The following is a 20,640-nucleotide window of genomic DNA, read 5'->3' as shown; positions in this document are numbered from 1 at the left end:
GGGGCAGAATGGATTTTTTTCATTCTCGGGGGGTTTGTAGACATGCCAGGGACACATATTTCAGGTAAAGAACCATTAAAAAGTCAATTTTGCATGATATGTCACCTTTAATCTAAAGTGGGCCGAACCAGTAAAATCATAACATAATAACCAATAAATAATGACGACTCCAAGTTTTTCCCTTTAGTTCAAAAAAGTACATTCTGAAAATGTTCACATTTAATGAACTATCTTTCTACAAAAACAGCTGTTGTGTTTTTTTTGCCATTCTGAGTCTTATAGTGGGCGGAATATTTGACTCTTTAAGCCCTGAAACCTGCTGCGATCACACCGAGCACACAGAGTTTAATGTTTACTGCAAAATAACAGATAGATTATATTAAAGCTGCTGTTGGTAGGAATGGTGGAAAAAAAACGCTACTTTTTTTCTGCTGGGTTTGGAGAAAAGGTCATAATGCCGATCCATACTCATTGGTAAGTGGAGTAGTTTATAGTTTGTAGATTATTGCGAAATCTCTGCGTTTTCCAATGCCTTGGTATCAAGCAATGTTATTATTCCTCTTGTTCCCGTTATGACGGACCAATCATAGCTAATCTCCAATCCTCTGTCCTAATTGGTTAAGGGGCGCCCCCCACTACGTCCTCCAATCGGTTATGAGTCCGGCACTATCATGGCTGCACACGTCGATTTTTCTTTCTCAGAAACCGTCAAATCAAGGTCAAAGTCTCCTCCTCCATCTCCACCCCTATCACCCCCAAGCAGGAGTCCCCCAAGGTTCAGCCCTCAGTCCCCTCCTTTTCCTCCTCTACATCTCTGACATTTACTACCCCCCATCCACCATAGCCAAAGTTTCCCAGTTTGCAGACGATCTATGCTACTGGTCCACATCCAAATCCCCACAGCTCGCCGCCTCCAAACTACAACAATGCATCACCGAAATAGAAGACTGGACCAACCTCTGGAGAATCACCCTCAACCCTGTCAAAACCCAATGTGTAATCTTCACCCGGAACCAACACCTACAGTTCAACAGCATCAACCTCACACTTCACAACCAGACAATAAACATCACCAAACAGGCAACATTTCTCGGAATCACCTTCCAAAACAATATGACCTGGACCAAACACATCAATAACCTGGAACACAAAGCACACACCCGTCTGAACCACCTCAAAGCCCTCTGCGGAAAGCATGGCGCATCACCCTCCACAATAACAAAAGTCTACCTTGCATACATCCGTCCACTGTTTGAATTTTCTGTCCCAGCCTGGATCACCCTCTCAGACCACCAACTCCACCGTTTACACTTAATACAGAACAAAGCACTCAAACTGGCCTACAGACTCCCACCCTTCATCAGCAACCACTACATTCACTCCATATCAGGTATCCAGACCATCAAACAACGACACCAAGCAATAGCCCTGAGATTTCTATCATCTGCAACCAACAACCCTGCCCTCCGGAAAACTATCAAGGAAGCACATGCCACAATCAACACCCCCCTGTCACTCATCATTCAACTCAAAAAAGACCTCCACCCACTGAACCCTCCATAACCCAGAAACATCTGCCTGTCCACTGCTGCCTGAGCCCATACCACTACCACACATATACACACATATACACAGCACACTTTAAACATGAAACACACATACATTAACAAACACACACACTCTTTAACTTTTATTCCACTACCTTAGTTAAGTTTATTTTCCCTATTCTTTGTTATTCTTTTTCTTTCTCACTACTTTACTTTACTCTATCTTCATTTATGTACCTCTTTATTTCTTTACTTCTCTACTCGTCTCTACTTTTCTCTCCTTTTTTTTTGGTTTGGTGCCTTGGTCCACAGTATCCTGTAACCTCTTGAGTCCTTTGCCTCCCTCTTCCTCCCGCCACACAGATAACCATGGACAGAAAAGGGTTACAACACCCTGAGCTGTCCCACCAGGCTCAAGAAATCACCTAACCCTAATGCACACGTCAATCTGTGTTTGGGGCCTAAGGGTAAATCTGGTTGGGAGGGATAGTGTTGATATTCGAAGTCCCTCTCTCTGAACAGATGTTTACTCTGTGACTACCAACAGCAGCTTTAAGCTTCACATTCACAAGCTTGTAAAGAAGTTGAGGATGAGGTTGGGTTTCTATTTCAGAAAGAAGTCATGTTTTTCTTTTGCCACAAAGAAAAAAGTTGTTGCTGCTACTTTCATGCCTCTGATTGATTATGGTGATGTTTTATATGTGTATGCATCAGCTCAATGCCTTCACTCTCTGGACACCGTTTATCATGGAGCTCTGAGGTTCATTGTATGCTCGAGTTGGTGGGACTGCATTGTCTAACCGTAAGCAGTGGTAGACAGTAACAGAGTAAATTTACTTAAGTACAGTACTCAAGTACATTTTTTGAGTATCTGTACTTTACTTGAGTATTATTTTTGGGGGGAACTTTTTACTTTTACTCCACTACATTTAGAAGACGATGATTGTACTTTTGACTCCACTACATTTCCATCAGTGCTCTAGTTACTCACTACTTTTACTTTGAAGTCAGCTCATGAATTCCCTTCTCTTTTCTGAAATCTGATCCTAAGACAGTAAAATGTGTTTGTATAGTTCTGTTTTCATATATTAAGTCCAGACATAATTAAATACACTTTCAGACATTGTCATTCATTTCAATATTACAAAATGATGTACTGTTAATTATTGTCATGGCAGCTGTTTCCCTTGGCAATTCTATACAAAATGTTACCATATTTTGTATTAGTTTTTCTTACATTTGTACATTTGCAAGAAATGTTTAAAAATAGATAAATGAATAAATAAAAAATTCGACTCAGCTGATACAACATAATTCTCCAACTTTGCCGATGTTATTTCTATATTAGGTTCGACCAGGGGTTCCCAAACTTTTCAGCCCACAACCCTCAAAATATAGATGCCAAAGACTTGCGACCCCCATTGTCCCTCAAACTGATTTAATGTGGCTTCATTTAGCTGGTCTGGAGAAATTTAGCTTACCTATACGTCTGTGTTTCCTGTGCTGTTATGAATTCACCTAATGCTACTGATGCTTTTGATGATTAACTGTTCACTAACCCTAAACTTAGGAGTCATCTGGCAACAAAGAAAGGCAGAAAACTCATTATATTTTCTATTTTTAAGGTTTTATTTCAAGTTTAGCTACTATTTTTGCCAATATGTTTTACTATAATGGGTAAAATATACTATTTTTAGATAACTAACTAAAAAAAACTTTCTGGAACACATCTCATGACCCACCATTTGTGTCTCGCGACCCCCCAGGGGGTCCCGACCCACACTTTGGGAACCCCTGGGTTAGACCACCTCGTGGCGCCCTGACATGACGTGCATAATAGTCACCTACTAGTAGGGAGCTCTTTTTTCCGAGTATTCAGACAGCCCTTAAATGCACCTTAAGGTTCGATAGTTACAAGCAGCGACCAGAGAGGAGGAAAGGAAAACTTGTTGGGAACTTTTCTACCACAAAATCAGGTATTAAAACATCTCTTCCTTTTGTTTTCTATAAGTCAATTAAACATTAAGCTTATCAGGAGCTGAAATGTGCATTTACTTTAAGTTTTGATGACTTAAGTCAGCTTTAAAAGGAGAATACTTTGTCCATTGTGGCAGGTTGGTTTAGCCTCGTCATGGGCTAACGTTAGCATCAACTTTGACCAGCTAATGTGAGCTAGCTTGTAACTTTACAAAGTCAAAGCAGCTTCTGAACATAATGAAGATGTTTTAATAAGACTGTTTTTAATGTGTCTGGTGTTTGTAGCTCCTCAGGTGTTCTATCTTACTAACTAGTTATTAACTACTCAGATATAAACCATCAACTGTTAGCTACTTAATGCTAAGTCACTGACCCAGAGGAGCAAACATTAACCTGACTAACTCCACTTTATGTCAAAACTGAACAAAAATCTGAGTTTGTCTGCCTCAGAATAAAATTATCTTCATATTTTTTAGGTGTTTTCTCTGGAACTTTTCATCTAATGTAGTTAAAACGACAAAAAAGCCCCAGAAAGTAACAATAAACCAACAGGGCTCAACTCTAATGCTATGTATCCTTTGACTTTAGTGCTTAAATATGATCAAATATAGTGTTTAAGTTACACTATTAAGTAAAAGTAATGAAATTAATAGGTATTAATGTAAACTTACAGATTTGCTTGGACAAAAATGTCTTATTTGTTTGGCTAGGTTTGCATAAAGTCACATAAAATGCAAACTACATCACTTAAAATCCTCATAAAAATCTAAAAGTGGAATCCTAATTTCCCCGCTGTTTTAATCTTGTAATCTTGACGCTTATTTTACTGTCTTTCAGTGTTTTCATACAGATCTAAAGATGTCATCAGGCGCTCTCTTTCCAAGCCTGGTCAGCGGCTCCAGGGGAAGCTCCAGCAAATACCTGGTGGAGTTCCGTGCAGGTAAAATGACCCTGAAGGAGAACGTGGTGACCCCAGACAAACGCAAGGGCTCGGTGTACATCCAGCAGTCTGACGACTCCCTGATTCACTTCTGCTGGAAGGACAGGACGTCTGGGAACGTGGTTGATGTGAGTAACACTTGCTGCATGAGAGGGTACATTTGAGGAGAGATTTTCACATTCAGACTTAAACTTGAACTTTCTACCATTATTAGATGTCCCAAGTTTTGGTCAGACTGGGGACACTTTCATAATTTATTTTCTGTACTCTGTACTCCTGTATGAATTAACTCGTCAACCTGGTGCACTAATACAATCTTGGAAAAGCCCTTCTTACAGCAGGCACCCCATCTACATAGGTTTTGTCCCCGTTGCACAAGTCATAGGATCCATGATCCGTGTCCGGTCCGTCTCCGATACGTCACAGCACTAGATCTGAAAGCTTTCTATTCTAGTCAATGTGTTAACTTCCACTGGATCCACTCCGTTGCATTCCGGCTGCGTCTCTGATCCGGCATGTTGGAGCCCTCCGGATCAGATACACAAGACTTCTATTTTTGCATCAATCTCACCAGAGCAGATGGAGCGGGACAGGAAGTCAGGTTTCACCAAAACAAAATGAAAACATCCGGTTAATTTTCAGAATAAAACACTCTGTGTTATCACCAGATCGTATTTCACTTAACTACAACAACAAACCAAAGTCATGATGAGCGGAGCCAGGCCTGGAGTCAACAGGTCAGAGGTTTTCAGAGGACCAGAAAGACAACATGGATGAGGAGAGGAGGAGGAGGAGAATCCTTGATTCAGGGATTACAGCGGGGAAAACCTCGGTCACATGACTCCAGCTGTCCGGCAATCCTGCTCTGTGCTGTGTTCTGAAAACACAACCAGGGAGTTAATGGACGTGAGAGCACGGAGCTGGGCTGCAGTGGATCAGGGAGGGACCGGACACGGATCTGGTGGAAGTCCCAGGTTATCCAGTGAAAGCTAAAATCAAACAATTTTTAAAAACGCCGGACTGCAGTTGGTAGTTTCAGGGAGTTTTGATTACAGTTTTTTAGGATAAGATAAAACTCTATTGATCCCCAGGGGGAAATCTGGTTCCTGTAGAAGCACAGGGATGTTAGCAAGTAGTTATATAAGAAGAATAAGAGCAGAATAAATACAAATAAAGAAAAGTAAGATACAATTAAATAAAATTTAATGATACAAATTTGAGTTATATACAGCTGTTACACAAAGGTATTATAGTTATAGTTATACAGATTAAATGGTAATGATCTGTGGACCATATCAAAGGAAATATAAAATAATTAAAGTCTAACATGCCGACCTTTAAGACCCTCAAATGATCAAACAGTCCAGTTGCAGTTGAGTGAGCTAGATCTTGTGCTTGTTAGTGCAGGTTCACTGCTGCTGATCTGATCACACCACGCTTAAACTCAGCGTCACAGCAGTTGTTACTATCTTCAGACATTCCACAAATACCACAAACAGAACCAGGTCAGAGGCAGGACCCCTGCACTGGAACCAAAAAAACACCCTGTGTCCTCTCAGTTTGTCAGTTTGCTTCACACACAAGCATTTTTCATACGAGCCATGCTGACACATCAAGTCCTGATTTAGCCCACCTCTCATGGAGCGAGGAAGGTGACCGATGTTGCTCACTTGGTTTCCCCTGTCAGTAATTGTTTGATGATGATTGGTTGTGGCAGAGCAGACTCCTCGTCCCCTCCCCCCTCCTCCTCTCTTTCCCTCTGATTTATTCTATATTATGCTTCTCTCTGTTCCAGGATCTCATCATCTTCCCTGATGACTGTGAATTCAAGCGGGTGAGCCAGTGCACCACTGGACGTGTTTACGTGCTGAAGTTCAAGGCTGGATCCAAGAAGCTGTTCTTCTGGATGCAGGTGACTGGATGATGAGAGGAGAGGGAGACTTTCTTTTTGAATGCAGGACATCTGTAGTTATTTTGGGGCTGACAGATGGATGCTAAGTAGAGGGAATCTGAGTGGAAAGATGGAACACGAGGAAAGAAGAGATAATTATGCTCATGATGACAGGGTGTGCATGGCTGTAATCAGTGGATTTATCAGGCTGATTCATCTGCTACTTTCTTGATGAGGACTTGTAAGTGAAATGAAAAAGGCTGCATCCACTTATTGATATATTAGCTTCTGTAATAAAAGCAGGGTTTAGAAAGTTTATGTATGATACAAAGTTAGAAGATGGATTTAAAGGCTATTTACTTTCATTACTGAAACAGAGATAGAGACGTCATTTGTTGTTATTTCTTTCCATTAAGCTTGTCTTCTCCCCACCAGGAGCCAAAGACCGAAAAGGACGAGGAGCACTGTCGCAAGGTGAACGAGTACCTCAACAACCCTCCGATCCCCGGAGCCCCAGGCAGCGGAGGCGGCAGCGGCCATGAACTCTCTGCACTCGGAGGAGAGGGAGGCTTGCAAAACCTGCTGGGAAACATGAGCCACAACCAGCTGATGCAGCTGATCGGACCAACTGGACTGGGAGGACTTGGTGAGCAAAATCAAATCACAAATCGCCATTTTTGGCAGCTTGTCAGTGAAACACGAATGCTGCCAGTGTCTTAAAAGGTCTCTTTAAGAGTATTTATTTTCTTGCCACAGTTTAATCAATGTGTTGTCACTTCATATTGATCTTAAAGTTGAGCTCACAGTCCCAGAATATGTTTAAGATAAGGATTTAAGAAAACTCCTGGCCCTCTTTGATTTGTTTGCATTTGTCTAACAAGGTCTGGGAGCTCTAGCAGGACCAGGACTTGCCAACTTACTGGGCAGCGGAGGAGGAGCAACCAGCAGCTCTTCATCCAGGTGAGACAACACACATCAGCTCAAATCAAGACTGATTACAGATGTAGAGCAGTAAATGTAACAGTATGATTAAACCCTCTCTATTCCTCCACTCAGCTCCCGTAGCCAATCAACAGCAGCCACCCCATCCTCAGGAGCAGCCCCCAGACTGAGCTCCACTCAGGCCCCCACCACCCCTGTGACTCCTGCTGCCTCTGCTGTCTCCCCGACTACTGTGGCTCCCTCCACACCAGGTACACAAAGCAGCCTTCAGTGCTCAAAAATCAAAAACCCTTCAGAATCATCCATTAGCAATCAAACCTTGCAAACTAGTCTCAATCACACCAAGGCGTTTGTAATGAAGAGTCTTTCATTTTTAATCCGCCTCAGCCTCGGCTCAGACCCCAGTGGTCCCTGCCTCTGTGGGGAGTCCTGGCTCCCACCAGCCCATCCAGCTCAGTGACCTTCAGAGCATCCTCGCCACCATGAATGTCCCGGCGTCAGCAGCACAGGGAGCTGCAGGTGAGTGAAGTGGGGAAGGGTGGATAGAGATATTGGCATCACACTATCTTGGGACTATTATTCATCTTCCTGTCACTGAAAGTCAAACTGAACGCCAGCAGATAAATATAATAAAAATAGAGTTTGATAGAGGTATTCTTAATTTAAATTTGTGCTCTGTAGTGGACCTGGCGAGTGTCTGCACCCCGGAGATGATGGCTCCCATCCTGACCAACGCAGAGGTCCAGCAGAGACTCCTGCCTTTCCTCCCCAGTGGAGAAAGTTTACCTCAGAGTGCAGAGGAGATCCAGAACACCATCAACTCGCCTCAGTTCCAGCAGGTAACCGACTCACTGCAGCCCCTCAAGTTTTTAGCAGCAAAGAAATATTAAAGTGGTTGTTATGAATGACTGATCAGATTTAAAGAAAGGTGACAGAGCTGCATTTTAATCATGCACCAACAAAGAGCCTGTGCACTCAATTCTGGTTAATTAACTGTAAGTGGAGCACAAAGAGTCGAGTGTTATACTATAAGGAGAAAGTAATTAATATAAGGATCCCCTGTTAATTGAATTAGCCTGTGAGTTTGTTTAACTGCTGCAGACAGTGTTGAATAAACCTCTGTACCCTCTGTGATTCCTTCCCTACCTCCAGGCGATGAGTATGTTCAGCAGTGCCTTGGCCTCCGGGCAGCTCGGTCCTCTCCTGACTCAGTTCGGTCTGCCGGCAGACGCTGTGGATGCTGCCAACAAAGGAGGTGAGAGGGCAGACACACAAACACACACTAGACAGAAGGAATGCTACTTTATGACTTCATTCTCTTAAATTTAGGAATTTTATTTTGAAATCTCATTTTTTTCTTCTGTAAGGTGGCCTGATAGTCTGTCGTACTTTGACATATATTCTGGCTTGAATAAAAAAATTTAAACTGAAACTGCAGTCATCTAAAATAAAAATATCCCAATCTGTAACATTCTCTGCTGGCATATTTTGGGATGTATTTTGTGTCATTGTTTTTCTGCCTTAAAGCAAAAGTTGAGACTAGAAATCTTTGCTGCAATAATGCTTCATGCGACAATGCTTGCTGCAACATAATTGCTGCAACAATGCTTGCTGCAACATAATTGCTGCAACAATGCTTGCTGCAATAATGTTTGCTGCGACAAAGCTTGCTGCGACAAGGCTTGCTGCAACAATGCTTGGTGCGACATTGCTTACTGCAACATAATTGCTGTAACAAAGCCTGCTGCAACAAGTCTTGCTGCAACAATGCTTGCTGAACAATGTTTGCTGCAACAAAGCTTGCTGCGACAATGCTTGCTGCAACAATGTTTGCTGCAACAAGGCTTGCTGCAATAATGCTTGCTGCGACAAGGCTTAATGCAATATAATTGCTGTAACAAAGCTTGCTGCAACATAATTGCTGTAACAAAGCTTGCTGCAACAAGTCTTGCTGCAACAAGTCTTGCTGCAACAAAGCTTGCTGCAACAAGGCTTACTGCAACATTGCTTGCTGCAACAACGCTTGCTGCAACAATGTGTCCTGCGATGGTGCTTGCTGCAATAACGCTTGTCGCGACAATGCTTGCTGCAACAAGGCTTGCTGCAATAATGCTTGCTGCAACATAATTGCTGTAACAAAGCCTGCTGCAACAAGTCTTGCTGCAACAATGCTTGCTGAACAATGCTTGCTGAACAATGTTTGCTGCAACAAAGCTTGCTGCGACAATGTTTGCTGCAACAAAGCTTGCTGTGACAAGGCTTGCTGCAATAATGCTTGCTGCGACAAGGCTTAATGCAATATAATTGCTGTAACAAAGCTTGCTGCAACATAATTGCTGTAACAAAGCTTGCTGCAACAAGTCTTGCTGCAACAAGTCTTGCTGCAACATTGCTTGCTGCAACAAGGCTTGCTGCAATAATGCTTGCTGCAACGCTTTAGGGCCAAAAACGCCAAGTTAAGACTTAGAGTTTCAATGACAATCAACAGCAACTACAGACCTTTTTCAAAAAATATTATCCTCTGAGACACTCAAGCCTGAGAGCCAGCACTAAACCCATATCTAGCTCTCTCTTCTGCTCTCTGAATCCATCTGTTTTGTGTCCCCGTCAGACGTGGAGGCGTTTGCTCGAGCCATGCAGGACAGCAAAGACGCCAAAGAGAAGAAAGGGGACGACGAGGACATGAGTTTGGATTAAGAGCTCACGCTGCCAAACCTCAGTGAAAACAAAAAAAATAATCAGCTGTGATTCCTTTTCTAATCTTCACCTCTGTACCTTTTTGTTTACTCAACCTTTGTTTAATGTTGTCTTAAACTTCTCCACACCAAAGACAACACAGGGTGAGCCGAGCTGTTTCACTGTGACCGCCATGTTTGTTCTGATAATTGTTCTCTGAAAGGAGAGAGGATTTTTCTCTGAATTGAGCCTTAAGTCTGATTTTTCTGTTGTTACGCCACAGTGCTTACTCTTTCCCACTTTTATTGTGATTTACTCTAATAAAAAAAAAAAATCACCAAGCAAACAAAACCCGTCTCATTATTAACAAAGAAGAAACACATGAGAGATGAACTTGTATGAAAAAATCTTTATTCAGAAATACATTTACAACACATGAGGGAGGGAGTGACGGGAGAGACAGCTTATTCTTTCTGTGTCATAAAATGTTTAAAAAGTGGTTATACTATTTTACATACAAGCTTCACACTCATGTTTGGTACATGTTGACATTTATGACGGAATAAAGATGGGAAACGCTGCCGGGAACAAGGACTCTGTAACGGACAGGGGAGCTGCATTCACATTATACAGCTGTGTTTAAATACTGAGACAGTGTAATGATTACATTCAATAACTTGGGTTAAAGTAGTTTGTACTTTAATTTAAAAAGAAATCTGTTTTCAGTCTCTTAAAACTACTATTCCAAATTAGCGCTGGTATTTACAGAAACTCAAACAGGACCTGAACGCAGCATCATCACCAGAGTAAATAAAGTCTCAGACACTTTATACAGAATTTTAAAAATCAGTCAGAAATCGTCTTTAAAAGGAAGATAACTCTTATCTTTTTACCTTTCTATACAATTTCTTGGATTAGACATCCAGCATGATTTCAGCTACTGTCTCTTTAAGACCCCATCCCGCCTTCCAGCATTCCAGAACCCTGAATTCAAATGTTCTTTTATCGTTAGAATGAGAATTTCACCCTTTTATGGAGATTCACCAATCAGTGATGCCTCCTGTCTTATTCAGGGACTTCTCCAACACATGTTTATATACGCAATATGAAATTTGCACATGTTAAGCATTAAAATTCAACATTTTAACTTAATATTTGTGTTAAAATATGAAAAAGCATGTGAATGCTGTTCTACCCTGCAACATCCAAAATATTGGCGTAATTTCAAAGGATTTAATTTCTATACAATTTCAGTAAAAAGTACATTAAATACAAAAAAAATTTAAAAATCAATAATTATAGTATCACAAAATATAATATAATGCTGCACAAGTATCATTGTGTCTTAAATCTCTCCTGGGTAAGGGGTTCAGGTACCAATATGGCCTGGATTCAATCTGAGAACACCAGGGACCAGTTTTTCAAACAAACTCAGTCAAACTTAAACTCTCAGATTACTTTAGATGTTTAAATCTGGTTGTTTGAAAGAAAAAGATCAGATCAGGTAATCCCATCTTGGTTTCTGTCTGAGTAAATGCTCCAGTTAGTGTTTTTTTTTAAAGTTATATTTTTGGGCTTTTGCCTTTATTTGATAGGACAGCTGAAGAGAGACGGGACATGTGCAATGCTCATGATGGATTAAGGTGGGGTCAGACTGAGTCTTACCCTGTCTTGGTGTTGGGTCTCTGTTCATAATTTGACATAGTGTGGTCTAGACCTCCTATGTTTGTAAAAGCGTCTTGAGATAACGTTTGTTGTGATTTGGCGCTATACAAATAAAGATTGATTGATTGATTGATTGATTGATGTGGGGAGCAGAGAGTGGGGGACCTCTACGATGAGGACTGTAGCCTCTGTACGTGGGGCGCTTAGACCGCTAGGCCACCAGTGCTCTTCAGTTAGTGTTTTTAAAAATGTTTGAGTTGCATACAGATCTGGATGATCATGACCCCAGCAGAGGGCTGGCTTCACGCTGGATTACAGGGATGAAATGCAAGAAAACTTGTCATTTAAAAATTCAATCTTGAATTGCTACCACAATATTATATGAGCAAATAAGATGGTTATTAAAAATGCCCCATTTCAGATAATTAACAAACTGGCATCAGCATCAAACATCAAATATTTAATTTTAAAGCAGCTGTTGGAATCTTACATTCTTGTGGAATTTGGCGCCCCCTGTGGTCATAATGTGTAATATAAATTCTGATAAAGGGCACCAGTCTTTATCTGGATCAGGTTGATATAATCCAGAAGAACCTGGACAAAACCAAGACAGATCATCTGATCCTTGAAAGCTAAAAGGTGGATTCCTGATCTGGTTCTTTCTGTTCCTGATATAATTTAGAGGTTAAAGGTTTTATTATGTTTACCTGCACAACATATAACCAGGAAACTTCAACACCAGATTAAAACAAGGACACTGTTGGACGTTGAATAATGTTAATGCTTTCTCTGTGCGTCTGAGACTGAATTAACTCTGATAACTCCCAGAAGTCCGGCCCTCGTCCTCGTTACAGGAAACATTTCCCATCTGTGCTGCCTGAGGACGTTTAGCTCACAGTGTTCACAGTGTACCGACTCAGTAGGTAATCTCAGTATTCTCTGCTAGAGATGCACCATCATCAGATCAATACATCATTTCAGATCATCTCTGGAGGAAAGGATGATTTTTATATCTTAAACAAAAGCATGGAAAGGATCCAGATGTGTTGGCTTTATTTACAATATACTACACTCTAATACCCCCCTGTATGATTCTCTGTTGTTTCAGTGCATCTCTGTGTGCAGTCACTGTTGTAGCATAAAAACAAAGCAGTATTAATAAAGCAACGTCGCGCACGAAAATATAAAATATACACTTTTCTGAAAATAAAAAATAAATATTAACATATATATATTTTAAATTAGCTACAGTAACGTGACACCCACCACCAGTGATTTGAAGACGGGGAATGTGAGGGTAAGACTGTGTGTGTGTGTGTGTGTGTGTGTGTGTGTGTGTGTGTGTGTGTTACATGTGGGGGCAGCCCTGCGTTCCCACGGCTCCGTGCACAGACAGCGGTTTGGACAACATGGCAGGTCTGTGGTTGATGCTCGCTGTGCGGATGCAGCCGTGGAAGGCGGGGAGGGCGGCAGGTAGACCAGGTACTGAGACGCCATCTAGTGGACGGAGAGAGGAACAGCGTGTTACAGAGGGAGAGGATGAGGGAGGCAAATTCATGTTTGATACCAGCCTGAAGACCGACCTTTTTAGTCTCACCTTTAACTGAGTTTTATTCTTATAACAGTTTTATTTATTTATTTATCATCTAGTTCAAATCTTTTTATTCTACTTTATTATTATTTTTTAAAGGCACTATGAGGAGTTTTTCACCAGCTGAGAAACAGACTGAAACCAACACTGATGCCTCTTTATGACCTTCAAAAGCAAACAAAACCATAAACAACAACACTGATACCTTCTCTGTTGTCATTTTTAATGCTTTAAACCACTCAGAGGGGGTAGGTGTCAGACCACATGATTGACATTTGGCTTTAGAAACACCCTTTTTAGGCTGTTTTCATGGCAATTAATCACATTGGGTGATAAATCTGGCTGTTCAAAGACAGCAGGGTGAGGTTTTTGTTTAAAAAAACTACTTTTGCATGTAGAGAACAAAAAATAAGAGGTATCACTTTGTCCACAATGGGGTGCCAAAATTGATATAAATCAAAAGTTCCTCACAGCAGCTTTAAGTAGAGCATCTTATTTTCCTTTTCTGGTTTAATATTTTAGTGTTTTATTATCTTAGAAATGTATTTTATTTGGGTGATTTTAATTTCTTGTGTTTAGTTTTAACATCTTATGTTTCCTCCAGTGTTTCCTCATTAAGATATCATGAGAGCGTTTCCTCAGTTCGTTCAGCAACTTCTTTTAAAATTTTTTTATTTGTATTTATTTGTTTTATTTTCATTGTCTTTATTATTATTGTTGCATATATTGTGTTCTTCACTTTAGGATTGTGGGGTGGGTTTTTTGGGTCGGGGCTGGGTTGGGATTACTCTTTTTATTTTTATTTTTTTTGTATAGCACTTTGTATGTATGCACTTGTATGTATGTATGTATGCATGTGTATATATATATATATATATATATATATATATATATATATATATATATATATATATATATATATATATATGTGTAACTGGTTATTATCTGAATAGATCTTTCAGTTTTGCAATCCTATTTAAAGGGGACATATCACGCTTTTTTCATCAACATATATTGGTCTAAGAGGTCCACAAAACATGTCTTTAAAGTTTATGCTCAAAAAAACACTTTGAAATCAGATTTTGGTCTGCCTGAAAAACCCTCTTCTTCAGTCCTCATCAGAACGGTCTGTTTTCCCTCTGACCACGCCCCCTCAGGAAGTGGATGTGCCTCGGCTCTCCAGCACGTTAATCTAATGTTTACATGTTGGCTGAATATACACGGCTGCTCAGAGATCACGTTACTTCAACCCTCTGAATCTGATCCAGAATCTGATCCTGACGGAGAGGCGCCTGCAGCAGGACCTTTCTGAAGGATTGGTCACAGATTTAGTGTTTCTTGTTGTTTTATTTATCAGTATGTAGACGTGTGTCTTGGTACACAGCTACGAACATGTAGCTATGTGGCTATGCTAACTAGCGCTAGCACTTATCCATGATAACTAAAAATCATCCACTAGATCTTCAAATCTGCAGACGTGGGGAGTAAAACCGACCTCTGCCAGAAAGGCAGCAGGACCTTTCTGAAGGATTGGTCACAGATTTAGTGTTTCTTGTTGTTTATTTGTCAGTATGTCGACGTGTGTCTTGGTACACAGCTACAGCTACAGCTACAGCTACAGCTACAGCTACAGCTACAGCTACAGCTACAGCTACAGCTACAGCTATGAACATATAGCTATGTGGCTATGCTAATTAGCGCTAGCACTTATCCATGACAAATAAAAATCATCCACTAGATCTTCAAATCTGCAGACGTGGGGAGTAAAACCGACCTTTGTGTTTATTAAGACAGCCTACAACTAGCATGCCTCCCTCCTAAGCTCCTTGTTAGCACACATTTGTGCAGGTAATGAAAAACAGAGGAGGGATTCAGTATTATTTTATACAGTCTATGGTCTGAACAAGCTCCGAGCTCTGACTCCGTGACAGACCGGATATTGTTGTTACGTAACAAAAACACTGAAGTCTGAAACGGCTCGTTTCACACACATTTACAGAAAGGTGTAGAAATCAAAACAGGGGCAGAATGGATTCTTTTCATTCTTGGGGGGTTTGTAGACATGCCAGGGACACATATTTCAGGTAAAGAACCATTAAAAAGTCCATTTTGCATGATATGTCACCTTTAAGTACTTACTAGATTATTGCTGTTAAAAATGTGTGTCCTTAAATAGTAGTCATGTTAATAATTTAAGACCAAAGTTCACAGTACAGAAGCCTGTGACTGCATTTTTTAGAACTGTTTACACACGGCACCAGACCACATTTTTGTTTGTTATACCACTACCTAATGTATGTTGGGCTGTTCCTAGTACTCCCTGATTTAATATGTGGCCAAAATGTTATCTGGTCAGGATTGTACATTTCTTGTGAATTTTCTACGTCTTTGTCAGGAGAGGAGAGGGGGGGGAAGTTCAAAGGAGCTTTAAAAGAGAAAACAATAAAAAAATAAAATAATGAGTGCTGTTTTCGCCTAAACAAAAGTCAAGTTTTACTTCAATGTATACCTGTTGTAAGGAATAATAATATGTAAACTGAAATGTGAAGAATGTTTTTTTTGCAACACTCTGAAAATAAAAATAAAAAGGAAAAGAGGAAGAAAGAGAAGCTGGATCTTTTTTCTTTTGCAGGATAAGCCCACAATGAAAGAAAGTGTCCACAAACAACTATAATAAATGTATCATCTAGGTATTTAATTCTGCAAAAATACAAAATATTTCCAGTTTCCAAACTCCAAAAACACGACACTTTGCTGCTTCCTTAAATATCCTTCTGCTGTAAATTGTAAGCACAGATTTTTCTCAGTTTTGGAGGATCGCTGGAGTCCTGGAAACTTTGTCCTGATTTAGGGATCATCAAATTAAAGGATTTGAAGAGGCTAGACCTGATACTAAACAATAGTTTGGATCTCAAAAGGTTGAACTTAATTACAGCAAAACAAGGTTTGTAGTGTTTATCCACATGTTAGCATTTTGCAGCTTTGTCTTCTTCAGTTTGTCTGCCTCAGCATTCTCACAGACAAGGATATTATTGTTAAGCCAAGGGTCTTCTACCTTACTTTAACTTTAAGTACAGAAATATCCATAAAGAAATAACATCACATGGCTGAGACATGACCAGGATAATAGGAGGTGTTAGTGTTCTCACCTGGCACTCCTCCGAGGTAAACGGTCTCCTTGGCCCCCGAGGAGCGGCTCTGTTTGGGCCCGACGCTGTGCTCGCTCGCTGCGTCGACGTGCAGCTGCAGGACGTTATTCTTCTTCACAACTGTAGACACACGAAAGAACACGATGTCGTTACTCAACCCCGACACGGTCTCAGCAGATGTGTGTCTAACATGAGTCTGGTCCTGCTGGAGGTTTCTGCCTGTTAAAGGAAGTTTGTCCTTGCCACTGTAACTTGCTAAATGCTGCAAAGTGCTCTGCTCATGGTGGATTAAGATGACATCAGACTGAGTCTGAACACAAGTCTGATTCACAAGTCTATCAAAGGTCTGCAGCTGATATAGGGTGATATTAAAAGCAAGTCTCACTCTTACAACAAAGGTGCATTATAAAGATTACTGGGTGACTGTCATCTACCAGTCAGGGTCCTGGAGGCAGACACCCTCTCTACTTTTAAGAGTAGGCTTCAAACTTTCTTTCAAGATAAAGCTTATAGTTAGAGCTGGATCAGGCTTGGACCAGGCCTTAGTTATGCTGCTATAGGCTTAGACTGCTGGGGGAACAAACTCATTGGGATCCTGTCTCTCTGCCTGTCTCTTACTTGAACTCTCCCTGTCCCATTAAAGTTCCTAACCATAGACCTTTCTGGAGTCCCTGAGCTCCCTTGTCTCGTAGGTTCCTCTGGATCTCTGCTGCTGTGGACGTGCCAGACTCCAGCTGCTACAACTACTACTATCCGTCTCACCTCTATCATCTCTCTCTCTCTCTTCATCTCCCTCTATCCCTCTCTCCAACACGGTCTCAGCAGATGTGTGTCTAACATGAGTCTGGACCTGCTGGAGGTTTCTGCCTGTTAAAGGAAGTTTGTCCTTGCCACTGTAACTTGCTAAATGCTGCAAAGTGCTCTGCTCATGGTGGATTAAGATGAGATCAGACTGAGTCCTGTCTGGAAGATGGGACTGGATCTGATCCTGTCTTGATGTTGGGTCTTTGTTAATAATAGAACATATGACTGAAGCTCACCTGTGATGGTGTGCCAGTGTCCGTTACAAAGAGGTTCTTGAGGAGTGAACGAGGTAGAGAAATCCCCTTTACCGGTATTTACTGAAACAGTCACCTGAACACAAACACAAATATTTGATTCACTTTTTTGCCTTCTTTTTGATTTTAAATGATATAAACGTGTATTTAACTGCATGTTCTCACCTCTCCCTGATTGAGAACCACACTCAGGTGTTGCTCAGGTGATATCCCAGCATGCAACAGCAGCCCAGAGTCCGACACGGGCCGAACCTCCAGCTGGATTTCCAGATCCCGACCCAGAACCAAAGACTCATCTGCAAGGAAGAAGAGAGCATTCAGTCAGGACACAGCAGCACTCAAAGAAGAGGAGGAAACCACAGAAGAAGAGTGATGAGCTCTACCTATAGTGAGGTGACCTCCTTGGCCGGAGAAGTACGCTCCGGGCTGCAGAGGGTTCTGGAAGCAGGGAACCGTCCCCTGGCTGTGAACAGGGTTTCCTGCAGGGGCTTGGTTCAGGGTCAGGTCTTTGACACAACCGACGAAACCACCGGAGCCTGGAGCCTGAAGGTTGAAACAGAGAAGACATGACAGAGTTATTTAAAGGGTTTAATGCCAGCTCTCTTGTCCCCTGTTAAATGTTTGTCAATGAAAACCTGAGCGGCTCTCTAGGAGGACTGCCAGTCTGATATCTTATTAGCATTTGGTGCAGATTTCTTCCTAAAAATGGCAAAAAATCTTCCTAATATAAGGATTGATTTTGGAGTCAGAGTTGGACTATTGATGCTTCATTATGGAGCTCTAATGTAGATAAAATCCTGTAGTCTCCATCAGTTCGGTGACTTTTTTGGATGTCTTACCGTCAGTGATGGAGGCACTCCTCCAATATAGAGAGGCCCGGTGAGACGGGTCTTCTCTCCTCCGGGGATCCTCTTAGATTGAGCGCTGATACCGTCCACAATCAGGCTGATCTTCTCTCCTTCACGCTTTATGAACACCTGAAGTGACAGAAAAAAAACATGAGGTTAAACATGGAGTCAGATGAAACCAAACAGCAGCTGGCTCCATTTGAAAAGAGGATCTTCTACATAGTTCAGGGAAATCTGATAACCTGAAAGCTGATATCTGTAAGTGTTTTGATGAACTGTAAAATTCAATGTGTAAGACGCCCTTATTTGGACATCCTGTGCATTGGTGTGTCCAATATATCAGTGCAACATGCAGGGAGACCTGTTTTACGCTGAAGATGGCCCTGCAAGAGACAAGCTACACAAAGCATGTCGTGTTGTAGACCAGGCTGGCGCCGCTTTATTTGGAAAGCCTCCTCAATTTTTTTTTTTTTTAAGTTATATTTTTGGCCATTTAGCCTTTATTGGATAGGACAGCTGAAGAGAGACAGGAAATGTGGGGAGTAGAGAGCGGGGGAAGACATGCAGGAAATGGTCGACTGGCCGGGGAATCGAGCCGGCAACCCCTGCGATGAGGACTGTAGCCTCTGTATGTGGGGCGCTTGGACCGCTAGGCCACCAGCGCCCCAAGTCTCCTCAATTTAAGGCAACAAGTGACAGCGGAGGGAAGATGGTGAACTATCAATGCTACTGTAGGCTGACTTTAGCTATTGCACATGTATCTGGCAGGATTGCAAACCCCACACGGTGCAACAGATGGTTCAGAAAGAGCTGCACAGAAACTGCATGTTGTCGCCCCCCCAAAAAGCAGACTCATATATTCTCCAGATTTGACAGAATTCATCCTCCCAACACAGATTCTGGTTTCTCTTTTCGTGCATGAACTGTTGGTTAGTTGCTTCATTTTCAAAACGTAGATTATTCTGCAGAATTTGTGCATCAAGATGAAAACATAAAGCACCATCTTAATGCCAGAGATTTAAATAAATGACATCCTGGGTATCATCCTGTCACATGACCCTCACCGTGTGCCACTGGTCGTCGTTGTACTTCTTGCGGCTGCGCAGGCTGACCTTCCTCTTCCCTCCGTCCAGCAGCAGCAGCAGGTGACCCTCTGACACGCTGAGCGACATCAGAGCTCCGCCGCGCTGCTCGCTGGCTGCGTGGAGCACCAAACCGTCAGAGGAGTTGATCCTCAGAGACATGGAGATGTGAGGTCTGCAGGGAGGAGAACGGAAGACATTAACATCCTCTGTCCTTTTTTTTTTTAAGTTATATTTTTTGGCCTTTTTGCCTTTATTGATAGGACAGCTGAAGAGAGACAGGAAATGTGGGGAGTAGAGAGCGGGGGAAGACATGCAGGAAATGGTCAACTGGCCGTGAATTGAACCGGCAACCCCTGCGATGAGGACTGCAGCCTCTGTACGTGGGGCGCTTAGACCGCTAGGCTACCAGCACCCCTACATCCTTTGTCTTTAAATCAACAATTTCAAATAAACTTGACAGAAAAAGTTTCAACAGTATTTGGAAAACCTGAGAATGAATAGTTGCTGTCACACTCACAGAGAGCTCAGAGAGCCGGGCAGAGAGTCGTATCTCTGGTAGCTGTGCGTGGAGCCGCTGAAGTGCGTCGCTCCGGCCTCCTGATCCGACGGCCCCCCCTGACAGGAGTCCCTGGTGTTCCGGCTGCGAGACCCCGACGGCTTCTTGTGCTTTCCCTGAGAGAGAGAGAGAGAGAGAGAGAGAGAGAGAGAGAGAGAGAGAGAAAGAGAGAGAGAGAGAGAGGGAGAGAGAGAGGGAGAGAGAGAGAGAGAAAGAGAGAGAGAGAGAGAGGGAGAGAGAGAGGGAGAGAGAGAGAGAGAAAGAGAGAGAGAGAGAAAGAGAGAGAGAGAGAGAGAGAGAGAGAGAGAGAAAGAGGGAGAGAGAGAGGGAGAGAGAGAGAGAGAGAGAGAGAGAAAGAGAGAGAGGAGAGAGAAAGAGGGAGAGAGAGAGGGAGAGAGAGAGAGAGAGAGAGAGAGAGAGAAAGAGAGAGAGAGAGAGAAGAGAGAGAGAGAGAGAGAGAGAGAGAGAAGAGGGAGAGAGAGAGGGAGAGAGAGAGAGAAAGAGAGAGAGAGAGAGAGAGAGAGAGAAAGAGGGAGAGAGAGAGGGAGAGAGAGAGAGAGAGAGAGAGAGAGAATGATACAGGGTTCCCACTCTTTTCCAGAGATCATTTTCCAGGACATTTTCAGTGATGACCAAGCTGGTATGACAGTCTAAATTGAGTTCCTAATTTAGTTCCTAAATAGTCTAATATGTTCCTCTCAGTGAAGTCTACATT

At 42.0% G+C, this 20,640-nt stretch overlaps 2 protein-coding genes across 2 annotated transcripts in view; one reads left to right on the top strand and one right to left on the bottom strand.

Annotated features, from left to right (window-relative positions):
* Positions 1-3,333: 3,333 nt before the first annotated feature.
* adrm1 (adhesion regulating molecule 1) lies at positions 3,334-10,324 on the top strand. The gene is made up of 10 exons (XM_034696184.1): positions 3,334-3,523; positions 4,362-4,592; positions 6,260-6,376; positions 6,791-7,001; positions 7,237-7,315; positions 7,412-7,548; positions 7,685-7,816; positions 7,979-8,136; positions 8,450-8,552; positions 9,909-10,324. Exons 2-10 carry the CDS (start codon positions 4,383-4,385, stop codon positions 9,992-9,994), a joined length of 1,233 nt encoding a protein of 410 aa, XP_034552075.1. The 5' UTR covers positions 3,334-3,523; positions 4,362-4,382; the 3' UTR covers positions 9,995-10,324.
* A 1,901-nt stretch (positions 10,325-12,225) lies between these two features.
* The window catches only part of lama5 (laminin, alpha 5), a 122,261-nt gene continuing 113,846 nt past the window's right edge, over positions 12,226-20,640 (bottom strand). The window contains exons 57-65 of the mRNA XM_034694911.1: positions 19,887-20,041; positions 19,349-19,541; positions 18,276-18,413; positions 17,820-17,979; positions 17,602-17,732; positions 17,419-17,512; positions 16,379-16,498; positions 12,991-13,135; positions 12,226-12,766 (exon numbers count right to left, since the gene is read on the bottom strand). Coding sequence (XP_034550802.1) covers positions 12,712-12,766; positions 12,991-13,135; positions 16,379-16,498; positions 17,419-17,512; positions 17,602-17,732; positions 17,820-17,979; positions 18,276-18,413; positions 19,349-19,541; positions 19,887-20,041 — 1,191 coding nt within the window. The 3' untranslated portion in view covers positions 12,226-12,711. The remainder of the gene's footprint in view (positions 12,767-12,990; positions 13,136-16,378; positions 16,499-17,418; positions 17,513-17,601; positions 17,733-17,819; positions 17,980-18,275; positions 18,414-19,348; positions 19,542-19,886; positions 20,042-20,640) is intronic.

The sequence above is a fragment of the Notolabrus celidotus genome, chromosome 11 (genome assembly GCF_009762535.1).
Source record: "Notolabrus celidotus isolate fNotCel1 chromosome 11, fNotCel1.pri, whole genome shotgun sequence".
NCBI lineage: Eukaryota > Metazoa > Chordata > Actinopteri > Labriformes > Labridae > Notolabrus > Notolabrus celidotus.
This window is presented reverse-complemented; position numbering and strand designations above follow the sequence as displayed.